The 27,456-nt window shown below is 38.7% G+C and overlaps 1 protein-coding gene across 1 annotated transcript; it reads right to left on the reverse strand.

Moving 5' to 3' along the window:
- On the reverse strand, positions 1-26,969 carry LOC135464620 (inversin-like). The gene is given in 23 exon segments (XM_064742074.1): positions 1-1,558; positions 2,506-2,652; positions 3,712-3,798; positions 4,496-4,611; positions 5,992-6,099; positions 8,076-8,222; positions 11,300-11,479; positions 12,536-12,627; positions 14,157-14,274; positions 16,292-16,398; positions 17,431-17,527; positions 18,510-18,590; positions 19,533-19,756; positions 19,758-19,907; positions 20,243-20,349; positions 20,753-20,828; positions 21,183-21,281; positions 22,076-22,177; positions 23,537-23,602; positions 24,136-24,309; positions 25,147-25,313; positions 26,051-26,171; positions 26,959-26,969. Coding segments are annotated over 22 exon segments (2,544 nt in total). The 5' UTR covers positions 26,073-26,171; positions 26,959-26,969; the 3' UTR covers positions 1-1,481.
- Positions 26,970-27,456: the final 487 nt, after the last annotated feature.

Raw genomic sequence — 27,456 nt, forward strand, 5'->3', positions numbered from 1 at the left:
CTCACCCATCATTGGCCTATTACCATGATTATGGTAAATGTAAATGACATAAAATTTCGCCCAGAAATTGCATCTTAAGACGCTAATGAATGTGAAAAAAAAACAACATTTGTGTCGTGTTTGCATAATGCAGATGAATAAAGATGGCAGTCTGAATAAGACGCTGGGTTCATTGTCCCTATCTTCACATCGACCATCATTGGCGGTCGGATATATAACAATTTGGTTTAGACACCTCCATTTTCTCGGCAGAATTGGTCCTGGGTCTACCGCTTCCGAAGCCGACGCTCTACCAACTGTGCTATCCGGGTCGGTCATCACAGCTAAATCTTAAACAACATTAACAAGCAAGAACAACACACGCTCGCGAAAATGCATACAAATTACCCACAAACTGCTGTAGAAAAAAATAACACAGCAATGCCAAAACAAAAAGATTTGTGAACACTTTAACAATTCTAAAAAAAAAAATTCCAGAAATAATCTTTTCCTCCACCCTTAGACCTGTTTTGGTGCAAATGAAAGACTCCCAAGTACAGCATCAATCACCTATCAAATAAATAAGTGAGAATTTCAAAACAACCTTTTCAAACGAAGTTGGCTTGTTGCCATATTTCAAGCTCATAAGCATACAAACTGAGCCAATTTCTGCCTCAGATAACTTGTTAAAATGGTTCTGAAGTGTCATATGCACTACAGATTCATTTATTTATTTGACTGTGTTTGTGGCTGTACTCATAAATATTTCAGCTATTTCACTCCCAGCATTATGGTGGGAGGAAACCAGGCAGAGCCCAGGAAAAAACACATGATCATATACAATTTACTTGCAGAAACTGTCATCTACGACCAGAGAGGAAGCCAGCATAAGCTGGACTTGAACTCACAGCAATTACATTGGTGAGAGCCTCCTGGGTCATTGCTCTGCGTTAGCTGTACTAAATGAAATGGAAAACGTAACTGGCCGTGGTATATTTAAAAAAAAAAAACAGTTGGTTCCAATGGAACAGATACAGGTTAACAAAGCTTTGTTTCATGGATATTTACATAAAATTATATTTTATGATATTTACATATTTATAAAACAGACTGAAACGACAAACAGACCAACAAAAAGATATCAAAAAAGCAAAGATAGCTTTCAGAACTGAAAGTTAAAAATGGCAACACATCTTCTGTATTTCTTGACTAAACTTTTCAACGAATAGAAGCAACAAAGCAAATATAGTCCAACAATATGGTATCTGATTGGTTTCAGTTTGAGAAATAAATTTTTAAAACAGTTTTATCTCAACTAAAATGTTCAGCACAGATTACAAGTAAAAGACAAATCTCTGGAACTGTATTATGACCAGCATCATTTTACATAGATGTACATTTCATATCACAAGGGTGCACAAACGTATCAAAATTTTCAACTGCTTTTGTATCCTCGGACTTGCCCATAAAAAAATTCTTCCCATTTCACGAGTTTCAAGGTGTCAAGACTTGTTCATATTGTAAGAGAATTTGTTGTTTGCCTTTCCATCTCTTGCCACTTTGATGTGCTGAAGTTTATCTGAAAAAAGTAAAACAGAGCAGCATAAACAAAACTTCCATTTATATACTTAACACACTGGAAACTAGAAATGACACACACTGATTGGCTAAGAGAGAAGATAGGAGATCACAGGTCAAAGTTGTTCCTCGTTCACAATCAAGTAAAATTTCAACACCCCAAGTAATGTTTTATGAGATTTATGTGTCCAAAGAGTGTAAGTTTAGGACAATTACCAGATTTCCTCTTCACTTGCTTTTCATTTATTGGCACACTGATTTCAGTAGTATTTCAATGGTGTTTCTTTGTATCAAGAGGCAGTTCTTAATGTCAACGAACTGACAGTGGGTTTTCCCTCCTTGGATTCAACAAGCAAAGAGAATTTTTATGGTCACAAGTGTGATCCCTGTATTGGGGACTGAACCCAGATTTTCATGTGGCATGCTGGACCTGTTCTAGGTGATTCGTCCCATAAAAAAAAACGATCCATTTTACTGAACAAACAGAAGCAGACTGACCGATTTGTATTTTACGCTGTGCTCAAGACGTTTTCACTAATGTGACTGTGGTCAGGTGTATCTGTGGAGGAAACCGGAGTGCCCGGAATCGACCTTGGGCAGGTACCTGCCAAACCTCCTAATATGGAGCCTCAGCCAAAGCTGCATTCAAAGAAAAGAATGCAGAACAAGCACTGACTGACCAATTCAGGAAAAAGAAACACCTTTGCGAAGTTGAATGGCTGGAACCAGAACTGAAGACAAAAAAATCAAAACAGCTCATGTTTTTGACTTGTTGTCATGATTTATTTATTTATTTATTTGTTTGGGTTTTTTACGCCGTACTCAAGAATATTTCACTTATACCACGGGCGGCCAGCATTATGGTGGGAGGAAACCGGGCAGGGCCAACGACCATCTGCAGGTTGCTGGGAGACCGTCCCACATACGTTGTCGTCATGACAAACTCACCTGACATGTTCAGTTCTGTTTTGTTATTCATCGACTCTCGGTCATTTTTCACATATCGCCCACTTGACCTTGATGCTGACCTTGAGTTCTGACCTTTGCCACAATACTCCCGGTGATATTTGCCTACAGCACTGTTATAGGATGACACTGTGCCAAAAATAGAAAAAATAAATTTTTTTTTCAGAAAATCATTTTTTGTGTGTGTTTGTAGGATTCACAGGTTTAATGTTATATTCATCTATTTTTTTCAATTGCTGTTACAACCATATTAACATACAGTTTTCACTTATAAAATGACACTCATTTTTATGAGTGGAGGAAAGCAGCATGCCTACTGTTAACCATTGACATCTGGCAAACTACTGCTTTTCAGACTGGTACACTAATACTGGTGGAAGACAACTCCTTTTCCATAAACATAATACTGCACAAACGGCAAAATCAGCACTGTCAACCGCTTACTGTCTCACGGGCAGTGAGAGCAGTGGAATCTCCATACTGCCTGTCCAAAATCAGTATTGAACCTGTACTTCGTGTGCAGTTTAAAGTCCACAACCTTGACACATACAATGTATAAAGCAGAGGGAAGTATCTGAAAGCAGGAGATACACTTCTACCACTGAAATATACAGTGTGTCATATAAATGTCGTATGAAAGACATTTAAATGCTCTCCAAAAAAAAGGTCAATTTATTATTTTAGAATTGTTTCAGCTTAGTAAAATTTGTATTTGAAACTATGAATGGTACGGTGGCCAGTTCTGACCATAACAGGACCAGTAACTTGACATCAGGGTTTTTTCACATAACACAGACAGCTAGGTTTCATCTTTCAGTCAGCATATACATTTGCCAAATGGACCTTGAAACAACCTATTTCAAGCAAAAAGTATGAATGTGATGTTATTTGTATCCTCTCGATCAATACAAATCAATGTAAAATCTGAAGTATTAAAATCATTTTCGTAAGTTCAAACATTGTAAAATACTAAATCGAAACTCATTTCATTCACTCTTCTGATATATACTTCATTTCAGTGCTTTCAATGAAATCAAGACAGCACTCATGAATATTTTGCTTATAAGATACCCTTCAAATATGTCTGTGTTAAGTGAATTACTTGTGAAATTCATTCTTGTGAATTCGAAAACTATGTACTCTGTCATTTTCTCCTTTAGTTCAAGAGTAAGGGAATTTGTCATCTACCTGCTACAGATGAAGGTGTGCCGCGGGACCAGGATTGCTGATTCCCTCTCAAAGCTGGGTGCCAGAAAGGTACATCCAATTCCTCAGCTGAAATATACAAAGTAAAGCTCAATAATGGGACCTGTCAAACATCTGACAGCAGGACGCTTTTCATCGTGTCAATCGTTCCTTTCCACGCCCATTATAAAGATGTTACATTAAACGCAGCAGGATGTTGCCGTAGAAACTGATACATTTCTGACATAACAATGACTTCACTTCCTGCTTCAAACTAGCTCTACATGTACCTCACAGTAGCAGCACTACCTCACAGCACTGCAACCACCTCACAGCACTAGCTCTACCTCACAGTTCTAGCATTGCCTCACAGCACTAGCACTAAGTTTTATGCTATACCGATACTCAAGAATATTTCACTTACATGACAGTGGGCAGCAATATGGTGGGAAGAACAAGGCAGAAGCCCAAAGAAACCATGATCAACTGCAGGTTTTTGGCAGACCTTCCCAAGCACGACCAGTTATTACAAAGAAACCAATGACCAATGAGGATAATGAATTCACAAAAAAATGCAATACTTCTGTGCAGAACAGGCTAGCTATCTTACTTAACCTTAAAGCTAGCACACTCAGGCAGTTTTTACAAAATGAGCAAATTAGACCCAAAATCAGACATGGATGGACAGAAAATGATTGAAATATCCACAATGCCCCCCTCACCATCCCCCACCAACTTTAATTTTAAAGGACTGGGGGGGGTAATATAGAAAGAATATGAATCTTACAGTAGATTTCTTGCAGTAGGATCTGTTGTTTCGCAGCTATGATATCAGGGTCCCATAACAACAGTTGTTTTTTTCGTCTGCTACTGGCAGCTGAACCACATCTTTGGAGTTTTCTCCTGGAATATGAAAAAAAATGTAAAAATTTCAACACTCCCATGACATTTGCAACAAACTCAATGATATAAAGTGTTTTATAAGGGTAATTGACATTACTGATTTGAGAGACTGGTGTTAAATGCTGCCGTCTGGAATATTTCACTTGTACCCTGGTAAGATCATGCGCATAACATGTAACAACATACCTCATTAAATTTATTTATTATTTATTTGATTGGTGTTTTATGCCTTACTTAAGAATATTTCACTTATACGCCGGCGACCAACATTATGGTGGGAGGAAACCGAGCAGAACAGGGAAAAAAACCCATGGCCATCCGCAGGTTGCTGGCAGACCTTCCCACATACAACTCATTAAAAGGCACATACATGTAGGCTGAATTTCCAAGTGACTAGTGTATTTCGCTAGTGTATTTTGACATATTTTGCCTGATTACAACTGATTCATCCATATTACAGGGGGCACTTAAGAAATCTCTCCGAAGTTTTAATTCATTTCTGATCAGATAATCCTAAACTGTTGGCATGAAAAGTTTTATGTCCTTCATTTGCTTCTGAAAGGGAGTGTCTACATACCAACCAGAACACGAAATAAAGTAAATCATATATAGTACAATGGCCGAACTTCCAAGTGATTAGCTTATTTGTCACTTCAATTACTTGGAAACCACTAGTACATTTGTAATTTAAGTCAAAAAGGCTGTTCAAAACACTGGCAACACCTTAAATGAAATGACAACAAACAATACAGCCTGATGAAGTAGAGTGGAAATAGACATAAACAATTTTTTTCTGATGTGCTTGGTCACTCTACAAATCAACATTTTAACAGGAACTCTTACAAGGCCCTGGCATATTGCGTCACCCGATACACAGACATGATTAAAAGGCAAAACAGGTTTCGGGTGACATAAGGGCGAAAAGTTTCAATGGACAATAGAAATAACTCGTATCTCATTAGTCAAAATTGATCACATGGCGACGCTGTCTCTTTTCTCAAGAACTAGCACTGTCTCTCAGCATTGTCACTACCACCTGCCCATTAGTGGTGAGTCTAACAATGAAGTGTCTTGGCATGCATGCATGGAAAAAGACACGTCCTTGGGCTATAGAACTTGGTCTGATTAGCTAAAATTGATTACAAGGTGACACTTTCTTTTTTCTCAAGTGTGCATGATTTTGCTTACTTTGAACTGCAATATCTCTGATGTGCAAGATCGCAACAATAAACAGTCTATATAACTTTGGTGCAGCGCTGCTTTTTCTTTTGAAGTTAGAGGGTAAAAAGCTCATCGTTATCTTGGTTTACTCAACGCTGGGGTTTGTTAAACCCCAATCATTCATTATTTCCATGTAATTTAAGCCCAAGTTTATCTTACCTGTAGTATTTCCTCCAGGCCAGCTGGATGATCAGTGCTGCCACCTGCCTTCTCCATTCCAACTCCTGTGCCTGCCTTGGGGAGCAGTTCTCTCCCTTTGACTTTCCACTGAAAAAGAAAGTGAAATTGTGTGGTTTATTTATTTATTTATTTATTTGGTGTTAAACGCCGTACTCAAGAATATTCCACTTATACGACGGCAGCCAGTATAATGGTGGGAGGAAACTGGGCAGAGCCCAGGGGAAACCCACGACTGCCCTACATTTCCACTTATGGCCGGAGAGGAAGCCAGCATGACCTCTAAGCACGCTAACCAAGTGAGCCACGGAGGCCCCCGAAATTGTGTGGTAGGTAAAAGTCTAAATACAAGTACAAGCTGATACAAGTACGGTTACGTTCAACCTGAAGATAAATTCTTTTCCCAGCTGTGCTCAGATGCACATATATATATATATATATATATATATATATATATACACACACACACATGTAACAGACGAAGTCCTAGCAGATATAGTATACATTGGCATCAAAACTTAAACGATAAACCATCATACTTTCATTTATTTACGTATTTATGTCCTATCACAAAGAGTTTTCGAAAGCCAAAATGTTTTTTTGGAACTAAAGTAGCTCTAGTCCTTGTCTCTTTGGACACGAGATACCTGTAGTGATTTGATATTTAGCCAGAATCTTGTGAAAGCATCATGTGTGTGAGTTCTGCCGATGTTTATAGTGGTGTATATAGCCTTAGTTATTCCAAGCACTAATGTCAGCTTACTATCAAATAAACCAATGCTAGCACAGGGCTTGTTCACACACACACAAAAAAACTGTCTTTGTTTGTTCATTTCACGCATGACCAGTTGTTGTTCAAATGACTCAAATACATGAATACGATCTCTTTCATATGATAACATATCAGTTACAGCACTAATACAAATGCACTGTATACTGACTACGTTTTGTCTGGTAAAGAAAACAAAATACCAGGGGAAATCACTCTTGAACAACTTGTTTGCTGTGCAGAGTACTACAAGGGACGTAACTTTTGCAAGTCACTGTAAACAACATTCTGAAACTCATTTAGATGCTCTCAACTTTCAGAACCACTGCTTCCAACTGTGTCGGACTTCACATTCTTATTTTTATTTACTCCAATTAATGGCCCTGGTAAACTACTTGAAAGTTTTTTATATGTGGGTCATTCGGTGTGAGAATTAAATGTGAGACTTTTATTTACTGCACCAGTATTGTATGCCCGGGGTAAAAATGGGTCATTCTATGTCATTGCAGCGCTGATGTAATGACCCCATTGGATTATTTTGAAAAAATTCTCAAACATACCTTAGCATATGTGAGCAAGGTCTGTCAAGTTATAGCTCCAAACTCTAAGTGTTTTTTGAGATATGACCCTTTACAAACACCACGTACTGTTCGTTTTGAAATGCTTATTTGTTCTGGAAGCATTTTCATATGGCTGTTATCTTCTATTCACAGGGACTAGATGTCTGGAAATCCACCTACTGGGGTTTTCCTACCCAGGCTTTCAAAATATGGTCTCAGAAAATTAATATATTCAACACTTTTCAAGATAATAGCCCTGAAACATTACACTATGATTAATGCTTTTGTTAAATTTTGTATTTTCAGTGAGCTACCATAGGTCAGGTGAACTGTACAGGAGACCTTCGTTAACTGATAATATTATATATCTCAAAAACCACTTGGAATCTGGAGCTATAACTTGGCAAACCTTCCTCATGTATGCGGAAGAGTTTTTTCAAAATGATCCCTGGGGGTCACTACAGTCGGCTGAAATGACACAGAATGACCCGTTCTGAACCTTTGTATATAATACTGGTGCAGTAAATAAAAGTCTCACATTTAATGCTAAACATATATAGGTATATATATCAGTTTAGCAGTTTTAAAATGACATATTTTTCTTGTTTCTGCTTGACCCATCAACCATGTTTGATCAATTTCTCATCCAAAACTATAATTGTTGCATCAAATGTGTCTTTTTAAGGCCAAAACGTGCTTAATACAAAATAAAACAAAAACTTGGTTTGAAAAAGTACTTCTTGGCCAGAGTAGAGCTGAGAGCTGTTCTCCGTTTCTGAAAGGCCTGCTTTCGTTCTTTTTCAGCTCTCACTATCTCTCTGGTAGCTTTATGTTGTTCCAGTATTTCCCGATCAGTTGGTGGCCGGACTTCTGGTTTGGACTGTCTGAAAACGAAAAACAATGTCAGCTATAAAAAATAACTGTTATGGTAAATCCAACAACTCAAAGCGAGGGGATTTCATGAATGGCTTAAACATAAAACCTAACTCAACAAGAGCCTGTGAAGCCTTAGAAAAGTTTTAAATGCCACTTTCTGTACAGACATGCCCATACACAATCAGTGGCCATACACAATCAGTGCTCATCTAAAATCAGTGCTCATACACAATCAGTGTCCATACACAATCAGTGCCCATACACAATCAGTGCCCAAACACAGTGTCCATACACAATCAGTCCTCATACACAATCAGTGCTCATACACAATCAGTGCCCATACACAATCAGTGCCCATACACAATCAGTGCTCAAACACAGTGTCCATACACAATCAGTGCTCATACACAATCAGTGCCCATACACAATCAGTGCCCAAACACAGTGTCCATACACAATCAGTGCTCATACACAATCAGTGCCCATACACAATCAGTGCTCATACACAATCAGTGCCCATACACAATCAGCGCCCATACACAATCAATGCCTATGCTGATCTCAGGTCTGTAAAACAGATAGCACGATACAAGACATAAAGATGGATAGTCAAATAGACATCCAACATTTCCAGTAGTGAGATATTGGCATCTTGTGACCTGTGAGTTGAAACTCTTTTACTGCTGAAAGTAAAGACGTCCAACTATTACCATCCAACTGTCAAATATTCTAAATGACCATAAATTTTGTCCATGACTAAATTACCAATTTTTTTGATTCTGAGAGTTCTACTGACTTCAGAAAAATGTTTTTAGGTTTGCTTGGAACATGGAATGATGTTCTACTGGAAAATTGTAAGTTTCAACACCGAAAATAATACTGTGTGACATTTATATGCCTCTGAAATTACACTTTTTCAGGCGAAATTTTAAATCATTTAAAGTATGCTGGGCAACTATGTTTGATCACATTTACTATAAGATGGGTGTCAGACAAACGTTTTACAAAAAGTTGTTTACAGCAAGGAAATGATTGATCAGTTTAACAATTGTGCACTTAAGAAGTTGCTGAAGGAATAAGGTGTGACTTGTGCTGCCAGAACGCGGTGGTAGGTAAATTAATGTCAATTAAGGTTACCCAAACATTTTTGACAGGTCACATGATACAGTAGGACTGTTCTAACTTGAAACTCCCTTATTATGGGAGGATATGTTTTGATGAAACAGGTGTAGAGATGAACAGATATCAATCTGGTAAACCAAAAATACATGTATGAACCAATCACATGCACCTTCCGTACACGCACAAAATGTGATCTATGAGTTTCGGGATTCTCTTTTAGCAAATTTTCAAACCATGAGCAAATTACAGCGAATGCAATTCATGGACACAACAGACCACACAGATTATCGGACATGAACTTGATAGTCTCACATACTTAATATAGCCTGTTATAATGCTCCTCTAATCAGCTTTCCATACACAAGCAAATTACAGCGAATGCGATTCATGGACACAACAGACCACACAGATTATCGGACATGAACTTGATAGTCTCACATACTTAATATAGCCTGTTATAATGCTCCTCTAATCAGCTTTCCATACACAAGCAAATTACAGCGAATGCGATTCATGGACACAACAGACCACACAGATTATCGGACATGAATTTGACAGTCTCACATACTTAATATAGCCTGTTATAATACTCCTCTAATCAGCTTTCCACACACAAGCAAATTACAGCGAATGCGATTCTTGGACACAACAGACCACACAGATTATCGGACATGAATTTGATAGTCTCACATACTTAATATAGCCTGTTACAATGCTCCTCTAATCAGCTTTCCATACACAAGCAAATTACAGCGAATGCGATTCTTGGACACAACAGACCACACAGATTATCGGACATGAATTTGATAGTCTCACATACTTAATATAGCCTGTTACAATGCTCCTCTAATCAGCTTTCCATACACAAGCAAATTACAGCGAATGCGATTCATGGACACAACAGACCACACAGATTATCGGACATGAATTTGACAGTCTCACATACTTAATATAGCCTGTTACAATGCTCCTCTAATCAGCTTTCCATACACAAGCAAATTACAGCGAATGCGATTCATGGACACAACAGACCACACAGATTATCGGACATGAATTTGACAGTCTCACATACTTAATTTAGCCTGTTACAATGCTCCTCTAATCAGCTTTTCATACACAAGCAAATTACAGCGAATGCGATTCATGGACACAACAGACCACACAGATTATCGGACATGAATTTGACAGTCTCACATACTTAATATAGCCTGTTACAATGCTCCTCTAATCAGCTTTTCATACACAAGCAAATTACAGCGAATGCGATTCATGGACACAACAGACCACACAGATTATCGGACATGAATTTGACATTCTCACATACTTAATATAGCCTGTTACAATGCTCCTCTAATCAGCTTTCCATACACAAGCAAATTACAGCGAATGCGATTCATGGACACAACAGACCACACAGATTATCGGACATGAATTTGACAGTCTCACATACTTAATATAGCCTGTTACAATGCTCCTCTAATCAGCTTTTCATACACAAGCAAATTACAGCGAATGCGATTCATGGACACAACAGACCACACAGATTATCGGACATGAATTTGACAGTCTCACATACTTAATATAGCCTGTTACAATGCTCCTCTAATCAGCTTTTCATACACAAGCAAATTACAGCGAATGCGATTCTTGGACACAACAGACCACACAGATTATCGGACATGAATTTGACAGTCTCACATACTTAATATAGCCTGTTACAATGCTCCTCTAATCAGCTTTCCATACACAAGCAAATTACAGCGAATGCGATTCATGGACACAACAGACCACACAGATTATCGGACATGAATTTGACAGTCTCGCATACTTAATATAGCCTGTTACAACGCTCCTCTAATCAGCTTTCCATACACAAGCAAAAATTACACAAAATGTGATGCAGGGGCCCACAGATATACGAAATTACAACAGATGTACAAAGTAATCATTTAGATGAGCTAACATTGCATTGGCTGGAGGCTGTTCTCCCGCAGGTTCTGTGGGAGAGATCAAGTTCTCCGCATCATGTCCACTTTCGGTTTCATTTTCAGCTTCAGCATCAATGGCAGAGCACAATGGCTGATCCTCGGCATCAGGCTTTGTCTGAACATCCTTCTTTTTGCACACTTCTTCCGCACGTTTTCTATAACACAAGGCAAAAAACAAAAAAAATTAATACCGAATTAAATCCAAAAAATGTTTTTTGTTAAATAAAACATTTGTGTCTTAAATACTCTACATTAAAATGAAAACAAAAATGCTATTTTTTCTGGATCTGTGCCCAGTTTCACAAAGCCATGTACAGCATTTTTTCATTGTATTTTTGTCGTATGATATTTTGTACGCCACCATTACCATACTATTGTCCTATACGTGCGACTATTGTACATGTAGAACATCTTTGTGAAACTGGCCCCTGAGATTTCACTGCTCCTGTGTAGGCTGACAGGTTTTATTAACATTCTCTTCACTGAAATACAAGCTTTCTGAAAGTATGTGTAGGCTTATTGCAGGTTCTGCAATTCATGTATATGTACTGTACTGGTTTGAGACTTTTTTGTGGAACAAAAACTGCCAGATTTTTGTCCAAAAAAAAAAAAAAAATGAACTCCACAGTGTGACACTCATTTATTCATTTTACTTATCTGATTTGTGTTTTACACAGTACAGAAGAGGAAGTCAGCATGAACTGGAGTTGACCTCATCGACCGCATACCTGATGCTCAAATCTCATCTGTAATCGTGTTATGGCAAAGCCATACAGTAAGTCTCCCATGACCTTACTTCTCCTGCTGGTTGGGACAGTTGTAGGGACAGCACTATTGGTTGTGTTGTTGCTTTTAATATGTATGAATGTATGTACCTTCACTTTTGAAACTACACGATGCTTTATCTTGTTTTATATACATCGATGTATTTTTGGATTGGGTCTCTGAACTACATGTTTCCTAAACCTTTGTTTTCTCTGTGAAGGCCTTGGGGAAGAGCAGTTTCATTGTAAATTGCCCAAGTTACCTTCGATAAATAAACATATTATTATTACTATAATTATAAGTTTCAATTCTACACCACTAACTGCTGTGAGAAAAAAGATCTGGAAGACTGTTTCGAGACAAACCCAAAGTCTGACAGAAAGACATAGCATAAAGTTAACTCCCTGTAGAAGACTGACATCAAAATACAGGTACAGTCTCCTTACTTGGCAGCTTCTTTCTTCAAGTGTTCATGTTTCATTAGCAGCTGTTTTCTCTCAATGAAAGTTTTCCTCACTCTGAATCCCCGAAAGGCTGACTGTTAAAAAAGAAACAAAAAACTTAAATTTGGTATTTTGGGCATAAACCAGACAAACCTAAATTATTCATCCATATTCTTCAATATTTCAAATAGTATGGCTTGGCAATAAACTTTGGTCACAGAATGACCATGTAGGCTTTCTCTCTTGTAGTACGCACAAAGTTTGGCTAGCAGCCTGCGGATGGTGTTGGGTTTCATCTGGACTCTACCCAGATTCTTCGCACCTTATTGCTGACCACTGCCATATAAGTGAAATCTTCCAGAGTATGGAGTTAAAAAGCACAAATCAAATCAAATAAATAAAGTACCTGTTGAGAAAAAAAAAAGAAAAAAAAAAGCAGAATAGGATATACCACCTTCACGTAAAAATAGATACACTGGTAACTTCTGTAATTACAGTTCTGTCAGCATGAGAGAGATAAGATCAATGACTGATATTTGTGTGTTTTATGCCAAGCTCAAGAATATTTCACTCATACAACCACAGCCACGTTAAATTTAAGGTGTGAGGAAACCATTTGTGGAATTTAAATCCACATGGCTTAAGGATGACTCATCACATTATGGCTAGAGGAAACCATTTGTGCAATTTAAATCCACATGACTTAAGGATGACTCATCACATTATGGCTAGAGGAAACTATTTGTGCAATTTAAATCCACATGACTTAAGGATGACTCATCACATTATGGCGAGAGGAAACCATTTGTGCAATTTAAATCCACATGACTTAAGGATGACTCATCACATTATGGCTAGAGGAAACTATTTGTGCAATTTAAATCCACATGACTTAAGGATGACTCATCACATTATGGCGAGAGGAAACCATTTGTGCAATTTAAATCCACATGACTTAAGGGTGACTCATCACATTATGGCAAGAGGAAATCATTTGTGCAATTTAAATCCACATGACTTAAGGATGACTCATCACATTATGGCTAGAGGAAACCATTTGTGCAATTTAAATCCACATGACTTAAGGATGACTCATCACATTATGGCTAGAGGAAACTATTTCTGGAATTTAAATCGACAAGGTTTAAGAATGATTGTCACATTATGGTGTGAGGAAAACCATTTGTGGAATTTAAATCCACAAGATTTAAGTTTCTTGTACAGTTTGGACTAGAACATCTAAGTGTGATCAAACAGTTTATCATTTTTTGGAAAGATACTCCCTCTGACTAATAATATTTCGGGGCCTCCGTGGCTCAGTCGGTTAGCGCGCTAGTGCAGCGTAATGACCCAGGAGCCTCTCACCAATGCGGTCGCTGTGAGTTCAAGTCCAGCTCACGGTGGCTTCCTCTCAGGCCATACATGGGAAGGTCTTCCAGCAACCTACAGATGGTCATGGGTTTCCCCCAGGCTCTGCCCAGTTTCTTCCCACCATAATGCTGGCGGCCGTCGTATAAGTAAAATATTCTTGAGTACGGCGTAAAACACCAATCAAATAAATAAATAAATAAATAAATAATAATATCTTCGTCAACCCCTTTTAGTAATCTCTGTACTTTGCTACCTGAATCTTCTGGGCTGCGATGTCCTGTATACCAGTGATGGATAGCGCCCCCTGTTCTATCATGTACTGAGCCACGTCGTGGTGTTCTCCCATCAGAGCGTAATCCAAAGGTGTGTACCTGGGTGTAAGATTGTAAACACGTAACCGAGGTGCTATTTTTTTGTATTTGTTTACTAACTCTTGTCTACAGTTTATGAGTGGGTACGTACTACAATGTAGCCCTGTTGCTGGTACGTCCGCTATTTTGAAAAGTAAATGTGAAACTAAGCTTTATTTTTCACTCTTCCACAGGATGGACCAACATGGGCAAGGGGTCACAAAGAGATATACAAACAATCTGAGATTTGATTGATTGATTTACTGCTGTTTAACGCTGTACTCAAGACTGTTAATATACCATCAAATATCAAGATAAAGATATATGAAGGTAGTCAAGTTTATGGGTGGAGGAAACCAGAGTGTAAACCACCACCGATTGTCAGATACCTGACAAATCTCCAGACAAACCTCCAGACAAACCTCCTGACAAACCCCCCAGACAAACCTCCTGACAAACCTCCAGACAAACCTCCAAACTCTCCTGACTAACCTCCTGACTAACCTCCAGACAAACCTCCTGACATACCTCCTGACAAACCCTCAAGACAACCTCCCAGACAAACCCTCCAGACAAACCTCCAAACCTCCTGACAAACCCTCCAGACAGACCCCCAGACAAACCCTTCAGACAAACCTCCAGACAAACCTCCTGACTAACCTCCTAACAAAACCTCCTTACAAACCTGCAGACAAACCTTCAGACAAACCTCCTGATATACCTCCTGATATACCTCCAGACAAACCTCCAGACAAACCTCCAGACAAGCCTCAGAAAATAGACCAGTGTAATATGAATGAATGAATGCTTCGAGTTTAACAATTTTTCAGTCATATGACGACGAGTAGTCATTAGGCGTGTGTACATATACTGTGTCTTCCTGTGGCAGAATGAGTTCATGTCGCCAAAGTGCTGCCGCCACTGAAGTATCATGCCGCACATACCAGACATTCTCTAACCTCTCAGTGTTTTGAGCGCCAAGCCAAGCAACAGGAAGTACCATGTTTAAAGTCTTTGGTATGACCGGGTTTGATCCCGGGTCTTCGATTTCATGGCGGACACCCTAACTATTAGGCCACCAAAGCAGTCAGACTGGTGTAATATGATGTCATTACATTATAATATGATGACGTATGTCTCTGTGCATTGTATCCTTGTACCTGGACAGACAGTAGAGGCCTTTTAAAATAGTTCAACTTGTAACTTGTAACTTCAAACTAGAATAGGTAAACTAATTGAAGTTTGAAGTTTGTAGTTACAACTTGTAACTTTTAACTAAAGGTCTCTAGTGAGAAGTGCTAAAAAAAAAAAAAACCCAACAATTTGATGTTTACACTTAAGAAGTCAGACTAATAGTGAAACATAATTGCATTATGGGCTTTCTGTAGGATTTGACTCACCCACTGATTTGGTATTTAATATCATTCTTCAGAATTGGCAATGTACATGTATACAACAACGTGTTCAGATTCATGAGAGTTTCCTTCCAAAATAAAGTTGCTCGTCGTTATATAAGTGAAATATTCCTGAGTCAGGGTAAAAACACAAATCAAATAAATAAAGACATCAGATTCATTGGCGGATGGATTGGTGATTGGCGTAAGTAGCCAATTAACTTTCTCACAGATGACACATATATTTACAAGCTAAGCAATTTAATGTGAATTCACAATTGGCAGTAGGCAAGTGATCTCAAAGGAACGTCATGTAAGACTGCACGAACAGCCCTATAAGTGATGTCAACCACTTAGTGAAGGCAGGGCCATCCTTACAAAAATTTTAGCTTCATGTAACCTGATAATATCTGGAAAATATGAGCTTTTATTCATTTATTATTTATTTTACTCTTACAATAAAAGACAGTATTTTAAAGTTAAATTGCACAGGAAAAGAAAATCTACAAAAAAAATTTCTGGAGAAAAGCTTGTTAAAAACTTTCCACTTTTTGAGGGACAGATGTACACAAAACAAACATTTTTTTAAAGACTGTCCAGGGGAATCATTTATACCTATATATGTATCTATATTCTCCACTCACCTGTCCTCAGTGAACTCCATGTGGTTAGGAAAAGCCAGGTACTCTATGAGCAGCTTAACTGCGTCTAGCTGACCTTTGTTACATGCCCAGTGCAGAGCCGTCATGCCCTGAGAGGAAAAACAAGCAATTAATTACATATATTAAATAGGGCAGAAGTAAGTAAATAAGTAAATGCAAGCTTTACTACAATCCTCTATAGTCTAATCACATGACTGATACACAATGACCAATGAAATGGCTAGAAAAAATGTGAATATTTTCTATATAACTGCATTCCATCAATTGTGGATGAGAGTGCTAACCTATAGGACGATTTTGAAAATGGGGTTGTGCCCAGTTTACTTTCTAGGCTTTTGATTGGGCTAGTACCCTGAAACATGTACTGTCTGTCATTCTTTGATGGATCAGATGAGTTGGACGTCAGATGAACCCTTCTTGTGACGATGTTACGTTTCCTTTCATTCTAGGTGAAAGTAATCAGGACAACATGACGTCACAAAAAGATTGACAGTTCCGAGAGGTCTGTGGATGCGAGTATTCATCTGCTCTGCAGGAAAGTTTTCTCCGACACCAATTGAACGTAAGCAATAAGTCAAGTGATGATTACGTTATAAGATGATCACATACCTATTACTTACAGCATTACATGGAAGACAGAAGCGGTATTATGAAAATAGCGGTTGTAAAACCATCAAGGAAACTATTTGTTGTGTTTTCCTATTTTGACAATAACACAACTTATTTCAAGGCTTATGAAAAATCTACGTTATGTGCATTAGAATGCACTAATACACTATTATTTGGAGGAATTCCGTAAAAATATGAAAATAAAAGACGAAAAATCATTAATACGGTTGACAAGGCCCACCAAGGAATATAGGAATTTGACTGTGTTTTAAAATTTACCATATCACACATTAAATTCATCCTTGTAACTGCAATGAATTCAGTGAAAAGGGCCAAAAATACAGGCAAGTTAATTTCTTTCTGCCAATGTTTATGTAAATTTTTTTTCCACCAAACATTTCAATTCAAATTAATTTTCCACTCATGTTTTTACCAATGTATATTTTCTTTGACATAAAATTAACCTCACACCTCACAAATTGTCCTCTTGTGACCATACACACAACACTCACCTCATTATCCTGATCATTTGGGTCGGCCTGATGTTCCATGAGTACAGACATACAGTTGACAAATCCCCCGTAAGCAGCACATTGCAGTGGCGTTCTCCTGCAGACAAGAGGACACAGGTGTTACCTCTACAGAAGACTACAGACAGAGACTGTGATTTTTCTGACTACTGTAATTCTTCAAACTTTATGCATGTTTGCAAAATTTTTATTCTTCTTTGTAGACTGTTAAAATTATACTTTTTGTGAAGCCCCGAAACCGACCAATCCTACCAAGGCAGTTTTGTCTCCAAATTCAAATTACATATGTAAATGAATTGCACTGAAAGTTGCTCTTTCGCATGCTAAAAGGTTGAGGAATTAGGGTACAGAGGCCCCTGTCACAAAACTTCGTAAATCAGTTTTGCGTAACTTTTCGTTGCCTTATGGCACTATATCCCAGACAATGTTCTTTACAAAAAAGTTACGAGAAATGAGACTTTAGAAGTTTTGTGAAAGTGGCCCCCGGTATGTTGCCTGGAAATCAAAATGTTTACACTGGAAACATATTCATTGTGGATGGTTTATTTAGGTATGCCTCATTTCAGGATTGAACCAAGGTGATCAGATTCTCTTTGAGCTAGCTTTCTTGACAGCATGTCCATCAAGCATACCAGTCTACGTACATTGTACACAATATTTTCTCTCTTTTTCTTTTTAGCTGTTTTCTCTTATATGATGGTGCCAGGAGATTATACGTGGAGTAAACACCAACATAAAGCGATTATACTGGCAAACTTCATAATCCACGACATACATCTTAATGGTTACCATGGTTACCATCCAACTTCATGTAACACTACACAAAGAGCACAATCAAACCCCAATTGACAACACGTCCCACCGGCACAATGGAAACATGGGAATCATAAAAATTCCTTGTTTGAGAATGGTACAACAAACCCTGCCTGGTGTGACCTCACAACAGAAAGCAGAGCATCTTGACTGCCCGGCCATTATTATCTCCCCTTGCATATCTTGCCCACCCTGTATAAACCTATTCATATTCCGGCAATGATATTCGCAATGCAGCCATTTCTCACCCTGACTGATCTCTAATATTTGGGTCCACTCCATATTTGATCAGAGTTTGGCAGATGTAAGCATGACCTCCCAAAGCTGCCCTGTGAAAAAAAAAAAACACAAAACCACCTTAGGTAGTGTCAGGATTTCCTCCACTGATATTTATTTATTTATTTCTTTGATTGGTGTTTAACGCCGTACTCAAGAATATTTCACTTATATGATGCCGGCCAGCATTATGGTGGGAGGAAAGTGGGCAGAGCTTGGGGGAAGCCCACTACCATCCGCAAGTTGCTTGCAGGCCTTCCCACTTACGGCCGGAGAGGAAGCCATCATGAGCTCCACCACTGATAAAAATACATTCTATAGTTCCATTTTATGATCTGACAATTACTTCTGTTATTTGGGAATCACCTCTCTGGGCGAGATCTTCTAGAAATTGTCAGGACTATTAATCATAATTTTGTGCGACAGCTACGTAGAAACCCACCAGACTATATCTGCAGAAACTTTACATCGTGGTTGCCTATGGTCTGAACTGGGGGGAGTATAGCCTCCCAGATCTGAAGTAGTGCATATGAAAAACATGTTGCCCTATCTTGGCAGCCATATTGGATTTTCATGAAAACAGTTTAAGAATCTTTTCCTTAACAACCATGAAGGTTATAAGTCTTAATCCCGATCTGTGGCTTAAAAACATAAATTTTTACGAGTATCTGCGGAAAAACCAATGTTTACTCTTGAACACTCCAACAACAACCTTAAAACATTCTTTGCTGGGCATAGCCTGACCCTATCATAAATAGATGAGGTAAGTCCGAAAGAAAATTTTTTTCTTTTATACTGGCTATGAAATTATTTGAAAGAAATCAAAGTTTGAAATCATTTTTTTGGACAATTGGTCAGGTCTGGACATATTATTAATGGTGGCCTAAACCTCACATTTGTCACTAAAGTGCTTTAGTAGAACAATGAACTCCAATCAAATCGATAATTAAATTTAATTTATTAGGACTGGAATTTAGAGGATTCCTGCGACCTACCAGTGCAGCGGAGATCGCCCATCCTGATCCAACACGTCCACTCTTGCTCCACAGTCAATCAGCGTCTGAACAACATCTGTGTGCCCGATTTCACAAGCACGAAACAAGGGCGTGTGCTTCAGCGAGTCTTTGGAATTAATCGAGGAACCAGCCCCTAACAAAAGCTTCACGGTCGTAGCGTGTCCGGATAAGGCTGCTGCATGAAGTGCAGTGCCGCCATTTTTTGTCCACCTGATGTATATCAACACCGTGTTTAAGCCAGATTTTAATGACGTCATTGGCGCCTTTCCCAGCAGCCCACATAAAAGCTGTTCTTCCCTCCACATCGGGCTCATCTGTGACGTTTTTTCTCGCCAAAAAGACGGCAACTGTGTCCTGCAAAGAGAATAATTCCATAGATAAAAATAACAACCAACAAAATGCAGCTTTATACATAATGAAGCACTTTGCACACCCACAGATCAATTCATTTGAAACTCAAAGACAGTAAAATAAAGTATGAATACTTCAAAAAGTTTTCATTGCTGCATTACTTATTTCATAGGGGTTTTATTTATATTTATATTTATTTATTTATTTATCTATCTGATTGGTGTTTTTGGGGTTGGGGTGGGGTGGGGGGGGCTTCAGATCTCTTTATAAATCAAACTCAAATTCTTGACATTAAAATAAAATGCAAATTAAATTCCTCAGAATCTAGCATGACTCACATCATAATTGTTCTGGGCTCCATAATGCAGGGGCGTGGCGCCGTTAGAGTCTGAGCTGCAGTAATCAGCATTCTTATCCAGTAACATCCCAACTATCTTAGAGTGTCCTGAAAATGAGTGTAACACAATAAATCTATTTTAAGTTAGAATATCAAATTATTTTCAGGTTCAACATTATTTTGCTCCTTTCAAGTAAATGCCGTGATATTTGTTTGATGATTTGCAAACAGTAATTCCACATAGCCACTTTGTACAACACATTATAACATGTATCCTAACTGCAGTGTAATGCTTTAACTTTTATGTTCTTAATTTAATTCTGGATGTATGTGGGAAAATCTTCCCGGTTTCCTCCCACCATAATGCTGGCCGCCGTCATGTAAGTGAAATATTCTTGAGTACGGCGCAAAACACAAATCGAATAAATAAATAAAATAATTTAATACATAAATTTTAATTTAGTTCTGGTCTTGTACATCAAGGGAGATAACTCAGTAGTTTCTCACTTACCCAGAACAGCAGCCCAGTGTAATGGAGTTCTGAACATGTTATCTAGTGCTGACACATTGCAGTTCTCAACACTTGTCTGGAATATAAAACATAGAAATAAACATCAAAAAAGTTGAGCTGAAAAAAAAAGAACTAAAATCACAAAAAAAGAACAACTATATAGGAAAGAAACTGTTCCAGTTACGTTCATGCTACATGTGCATTTTTACTGTACAAAATGTGTTGTAAACGATATCTTAACAGCTGTCAAAAACGAGCTTGTTCTGTACATGTCTGTCTGTTAAATTTTGTCTTCATATATACAAGCCATATTGAACCATGGTGTAAAGGTCTGTCGCACAAATCCTTCAAATTACTGGAGCAACAGTACCACATTTACGAACGCTACAAATGGTAAGTTACTGAAATAGATAAATGATAAGCTACATACCAGAACATTTACAACGTCTTCGTTCCCATCAGCCACAGCCAAATGTAAAGCTGTTCTTCCCTCATAGTCCTGCCAGTTGATCACACTGGGAGTGGTTTCCTGGGAATAACGTGGAGGTCAAATGTGCTGATATACAGGGTGTCCCAGAAGTCGTGCACCATCCTGATTTTCAATTTTTTTTTTTGCTGTTTCAGATTTAATACTGATTTTAAACTTTTTTCTCTCTTTCAGAGTTAATTATGGCTAATAAGCTAACAGTACAAGAAAGAGTTGAATTGGTTTTTATGTTTGCAAGAGATGGGGCCACACACCGCTCTGCAGCTCAAGCATTCAACCTCAACCTGGATGGTGTGTGACTTCTGGGACACCCTCTATGTCATATCTGTAATGTCTACACTTGGACAGATGGTTTAGCCGAGAACTGTTCATGAATATGTGGCCTATGACTATGTTATTTAATTATAATATTTGTACTGCATAAAATCAAATCAGGATTGATGCAATCCCTTCAGATGGACGAAGGGCTCATGACTGAATCCCGTTTCCCTAAAGGAATTTGATTGTAAATTTCAGCACTCATGAGCCGCATTGTGGACGGTGTTGCTATTTTTATTGTTAGGGATGGCGTTCTTGTTCTTTATATATCTCGGGGTGCATTTTCCTTACAGCTTGTACTGTATTTCACCTAAAGATGGGTAAAAAAAACTGCACTTTCAAAAGAACATGGAAGTCTTAAAATGATACTTTTGATGCCAACATTTCTGTTTTTCTGACTCAAAATTTAGATTCAAAAATGAATTGATCTGACTAAAGCAAAATGTATGCCTTGAAAAATACTAAAGGTGAAATACAGTATACAGAGTAATGATGTACATGTATATTCTAATCATTACCAGTAATAATTTGACACAGTTAACTGTGGCGGCATCCCGACTGCTGGCTGCCCAATGTAAGGGGGTCTTCCCTTCTACATCAGGGATCCCAATGTTAGAGTCCTGTAAAATACAAAGTGTCACATTTACTTGTTACGGGTTACATGTAGCAAAACGTATATATTAAACAGCAATGAAAAGACGTGAGGCATAATGTAAATTGCCTGTCCCTGTAAAGCCAAACACAGAACAGGACATACCGGCCCCGACAGCACAGTTGTTAGAGTGTCCGCTTCAGGAGCGGTAGTTCCAGGGTCAATCCTGGGTCAAGTCACACCTAAGACCTTGGAGGAAGTTGTAACTTCCTCACTTGGCGTTCAGCATAAAAGGGATGGTGCAAGTATCAGTGTAATGGCTCGGGCGGGGCGGCTTACTTGCTTTTGGTAAGTCGTCTCAGGGACGCAGCCCTAGATAGAAGAGCAGTGGAAATCCTGCAACAAGGAGGCACTTCACATGCACTCCAAGGATTCCTTCGTCGTCATATGACTGAAAAATGGTTAAGTACGACGTTAAACCCCAAGCACACTCACTCACTCACTCAAAACAGGACAAATCCTCAAATTGTGGTTGGTACATTGTTCGGCAGAAATGAATCAGAGTACAAATTTTAAACTCCCAAGGGCAAAACAATTTAACTGGTGTGCTGTTTGAATTTGAATTTTTGACTTAAATCTTTAAGACATTTGATATATTTGGGCACAGCAGTAACACACTATTGAAAGGTTTGGACTTTACCAATGTTCAGACCATTTACTATGCACATAAGGCCCTTGCACAAGAAGACTGGAAGTTCAAAACCAGCTCAAGCTCACTCAACTGAGGCCTTAATTATGGATTTATTTCATTGGAGTTTTACGCCGTACTCAAGAAATATTTCACTTAAACTATGTCAGCCAGCATTATGGTGGAAAGAAACCTAGCAGTGCTCGGGGGAAACCCATGACCATCTGCAGGTTGCAGGAAGATCTTCCCACGTACAACTCACTGATGAGAGATTTCTGGTTTACTGTGCTGTGTTAGTGTGATAATTTTTAAGCCACAATGGCCTCAACTGCAGCTTTATATGAGGAGGCTATTCAGTTATCTTATGAGGATCTTCACACTCTGCTCACCCTTATGCTATCCACATACATTCCTCATGTTGGAAAGTCTGCCAGCGACCTGCTGATGGTTGTGGGTTTCCCTCGGGCTGATTTCCTCACACCATAATGCTGGCCGCTGTTGTACAAGTACAATATTCTTGAGTACGGCAAAAAACACCAATCAAATAGATAAATAAACTGAATCCAAATGTGTGTTAAGAATGTATGCTGAAGACTGCTGCTACGTACACATGTAAATGGATTTCTACACTCACACAGCCTTTTAGCTACTATGCTGAGGAGTATTAAGAAAAGTTCAAATTTCCATATCCCAACCTACCTGCTTGATCAACATTCTGATGTGTTCCAAATTTCCATATGATGACGCCCAGTGTAAGGCAGTCCTCTGAAAAAGAGTAGAGCATGATGACGACAGGGAGCTACAATTTAGAGTATCATACCTGGACTTGATATTATCAAACAAATGACATTCAACAAAAACGAACGCTGCCTTTATAAAAGTATAAAGATACCCTTTCTGTACTTTTCCCTTTGATATTATGCCTTGTTTATTTCTTCTACATGTAATGTATTACTATATTACACACATACTTATTGGCCAAAAATACTTACTTCGTGGTTATATTCAATCAGTTTAATTGGTTTACCTGGTCATTTTCCCACTCACCTTATTTTTGTCATGGTCATCTTCCCAGACACCTTACTTTTATCCCAGCTATTCTCCCCCCCCCCCTCCTCCTCCCCACCTTATTTTTGTCCCAGTTTTTGCCCTGTTCACCTTCCCATACACCTTATTTTTGCCCTGATCATTTCCCCACCCACCTTATTTTTGTCCTGGTCATTTTCCCACCCACCTTACAATTGTCCTGGTCGTCTTCCCACCCACCTTATTTTTGTCCTGGTCGTCTTTCCACCCACCTTATTTTTATCCTGGTCGTCTATTTCTCCTGGAGACAGCTGCTTAAGAAGCAGGGCCATACACTTGGGTGACTTGTGACGAGTACACAGATGTAGGGCAGTCTGACCTTCATTGTCCTTCTCACGAATGTTAGCACCTTTGGCAATCAGCAGTTTGAGCAGGCGAAAATTACCCTGAAATATACACATATTCACTGTACACATGCACAGTTTTAAAGCTAGGTAGATCACGAATAAACAATGCTAGGAAAATTTATGGGCCAAATGTGAGAATCAAACAGCCATGATTTAAACTTTCACAGCTGATAAAAATAACTGACCTCTGAAAGCTCCGTTAGACATTTGCAGGTAAGACTTAAATATGTATTCTTCCTACAAATACAGAATGGAGGCCACTGATCACCTCAAACTTCAATAAAAGAAACAAACGATACCAAGAAGGGCATCTATGCATTCTAAAATACATTAACAGTTGAAATTTCAATTTGTATAATTAACAGAGTGAAACAAGGTATGTACGTAGGTATGTATACGTATGCTTGGGATTAAAGACGTACTTAACAAGTTACTGATGTATCATGACGAAGACAGCTGACATGACACAGGGCCAAGTCACATTGTACAGTCCTATAGTCTTGCTTTAACTTCTCAGTGTTGGTAGCCAAGCAAGGCAGCAACAAGTACCATCAGTCTTTGGTTTATTTTTTTATCTGATTGGTGTTTTATCGCATACTCAAGAACATTTCACTTGTATGACAGCGGTCAGCATTATGGTGGGAGGAAACCGGGCAGTGCCCGGAGGAAACCGACGACCATCTGCAGGTTGCTGCCAGACCTTCCCACTTACGGCCGGAGAGGAAGCCAGCATGAGCTGGACTTGAACTCACAGCGACCGCATTGGAAAGTCTTTGGTATTACTCGACCAAGGTTTAATTACGGCTCTCCCCCAAAGTTGAGGAAGTTCTGAAGCTGTAATGTGGCTGTCCTGTTAATGTCGTACAATAACTGTACCTTATGTCCTGCCCAGTGCAGGGCCGTCCTGCCACCCTTGTCTCTCTTGTCTATGTGGGCCCCGGCCTTGACCAGGATCTCTGCACAGTCCAGTCTGTCCCCCAGGACACAGAACATGAGCGGGGTGCGGCCAAACTGGTCGCCAGTGTCCAAGTCCTTGCCATTAGCTGAAGACAACAGAAGTATTAACTACATGTAACTAGCAGCAATGGAGGATTTGCTCCACTGTTGGATGTATTTAGATACGCTGCCCACATCATTATTCAATTGTAATGATGATGGTGATATTCATGGGAGGAGAAAACTGGGTACAGTCCACAGACACCGACTTGATTAGGCATGAAATTTAACCCATTAGTAAAGATAAGCTCCATACGTGAGAAATAATCCAATAAACCTTGTTAGAACTGACTATACCAAGTAAGCCAAATCAACACCTCAGAGGTCTCCTTAGTTCACACAGGTTCAGGTAAGATAAGCTTGGGGTCCTCAGACGCTAACACATGTGATTTTAAGGTAGCTGCCAACAGTTCGACAACAATTTGGGCTGTCATGATGTACATATCTCTATATCACTCAAAATTTCAACCCAAAAAGTGCAGTTTTATAAATGTCATAAAATATTAAGTTAGATAATGAAACTTACCTTTTCCTAGTAGGATATCATCGTAAGTATCAAACAAACCCCGAAACACCTTTCTAAAATCAACAGAACTTCCAGAACACGAGGAAAATGAGCAATTTAGTCACAGACAAATTCTACAGGTCCTTCAGAATATATATTCAATTTAGCAAACATCATAAAAACACCCCTTTTTGCCATGTTAACCCTGTGTGAATTTTTGAAACTTGTGAAGTGCTGATTCAGCTGGTTTGACATCCCTTTCGTATTATAAATACTCACTGAAAAGAAGGCGACTTAACATGGTCTTGTCCCCGTTAACAGCCGCAGCATGAAGCTGGGTGACAGTATCCACCTTAGGTGCAGGGCTGGCCTTTGCCAGAGGGTTCGGGGCAGTTTCCACCTGGAACCAGAGAGTGTGTTATACATCTATTTGCAATCATTGTGATATATATCTTCCTTTGACACACCACCTACCAATTTGTATCAATGCAGAGTTATGTGGTTCAGCTCAATACAGTCTGGGGAGTGATGTGTGACATGAATTCCTTCCTAATCAATGCAATTCATACATGTACATCACACTTCAAGTATACATGTGTCTGACTGATTGATTTATTTCTGTATTTACTTGATTACTGTTTTACTCTGTACTCAAGAAAATTTCAGTTTTGTATATGACGCCGGACAGCATTATGGTGGGCAGAGCTCAGGGGACATCCTTTCAATATTTGCAGGTTGCTAACACAAATTCCCACAGACAGGTGATAGTTTTACTGCTCTGTGCTAGAGACTTGTCAGAGGACCAGGAAAACAAAGTTTACAACTTTACATGTAGAGCTAAATTCTACACCATGCTTACAACACTCTCTTAGTCATTTTAGCAGTCATAGGGAATATGAAGATGCAGTTCACATCAGAATCTGTAGATCATTAAAAAAAATGAAACAGATAAATCAAAGTTCTTCAAAAATTTTAAGATCATGACCACAGTGTGGTTCACAAGTGGGTACCAGATTTCTGAAAAGTCCGAAAATATTAGTTACAAATATCTTGCTTACAAGATTAGGCCATTAACACTTTTGAACTTATCTTTGTTTTGCCTAATGAGTCTCTCTTTCACGTCTTTAAAAAAAACTTGTGCTTGTATGTCCAAGTTCATGTTGACATGAGTTTATATTCAGCCTTACTTCATTCTGCAGCCCCTATGTTCACATGAGTTTATATTCAGCCTTACTTCATTATGCAGCCCCTAAGTTCACTTGAGTTTATATTCAGCCTTACTTCCTTCTGCAGCCCCTATGTTCACATGAGTTTATATTCAGCCTTACTTCATTCTGCAGCCCCTATGTTCACATGAGTTTATATTCAGCCTTACTTCATTCTGCAGCCCCTATGTTCACATGAGTTTATATTCAGACTTACTTCATTCTGCAGCCCCTAAGTTCACATGAGTTTATATTCAGCCTTACTTCATTCTGCAGCCCCTTGCCCCTCGATGTTCCCGCCAATGCAGTCATTTCATCCTCTTGCACCTAAAAAACAGTTATGGTTATATCTTGTTAATTTATTTACTGGAATGGGGCTGAATGCCATGCTCCCAGGAATACTGAATACATTTGTAAGTCAATCATTACATTAGACAATCCTGAAAAAAATCTTTGCTGGCGGTATTAAACCTAAACCTA

Source organism: Liolophura sinensis, chromosome 4 (genome assembly GCF_032854445.1).
Source record: "Liolophura sinensis isolate JHLJ2023 chromosome 4, CUHK_Ljap_v2, whole genome shotgun sequence".
In the NCBI taxonomy this organism is placed as follows: Eukaryota; Metazoa; Mollusca; class Polyplacophora; order Chitonida; family Chitonidae; genus Liolophura; species Liolophura sinensis.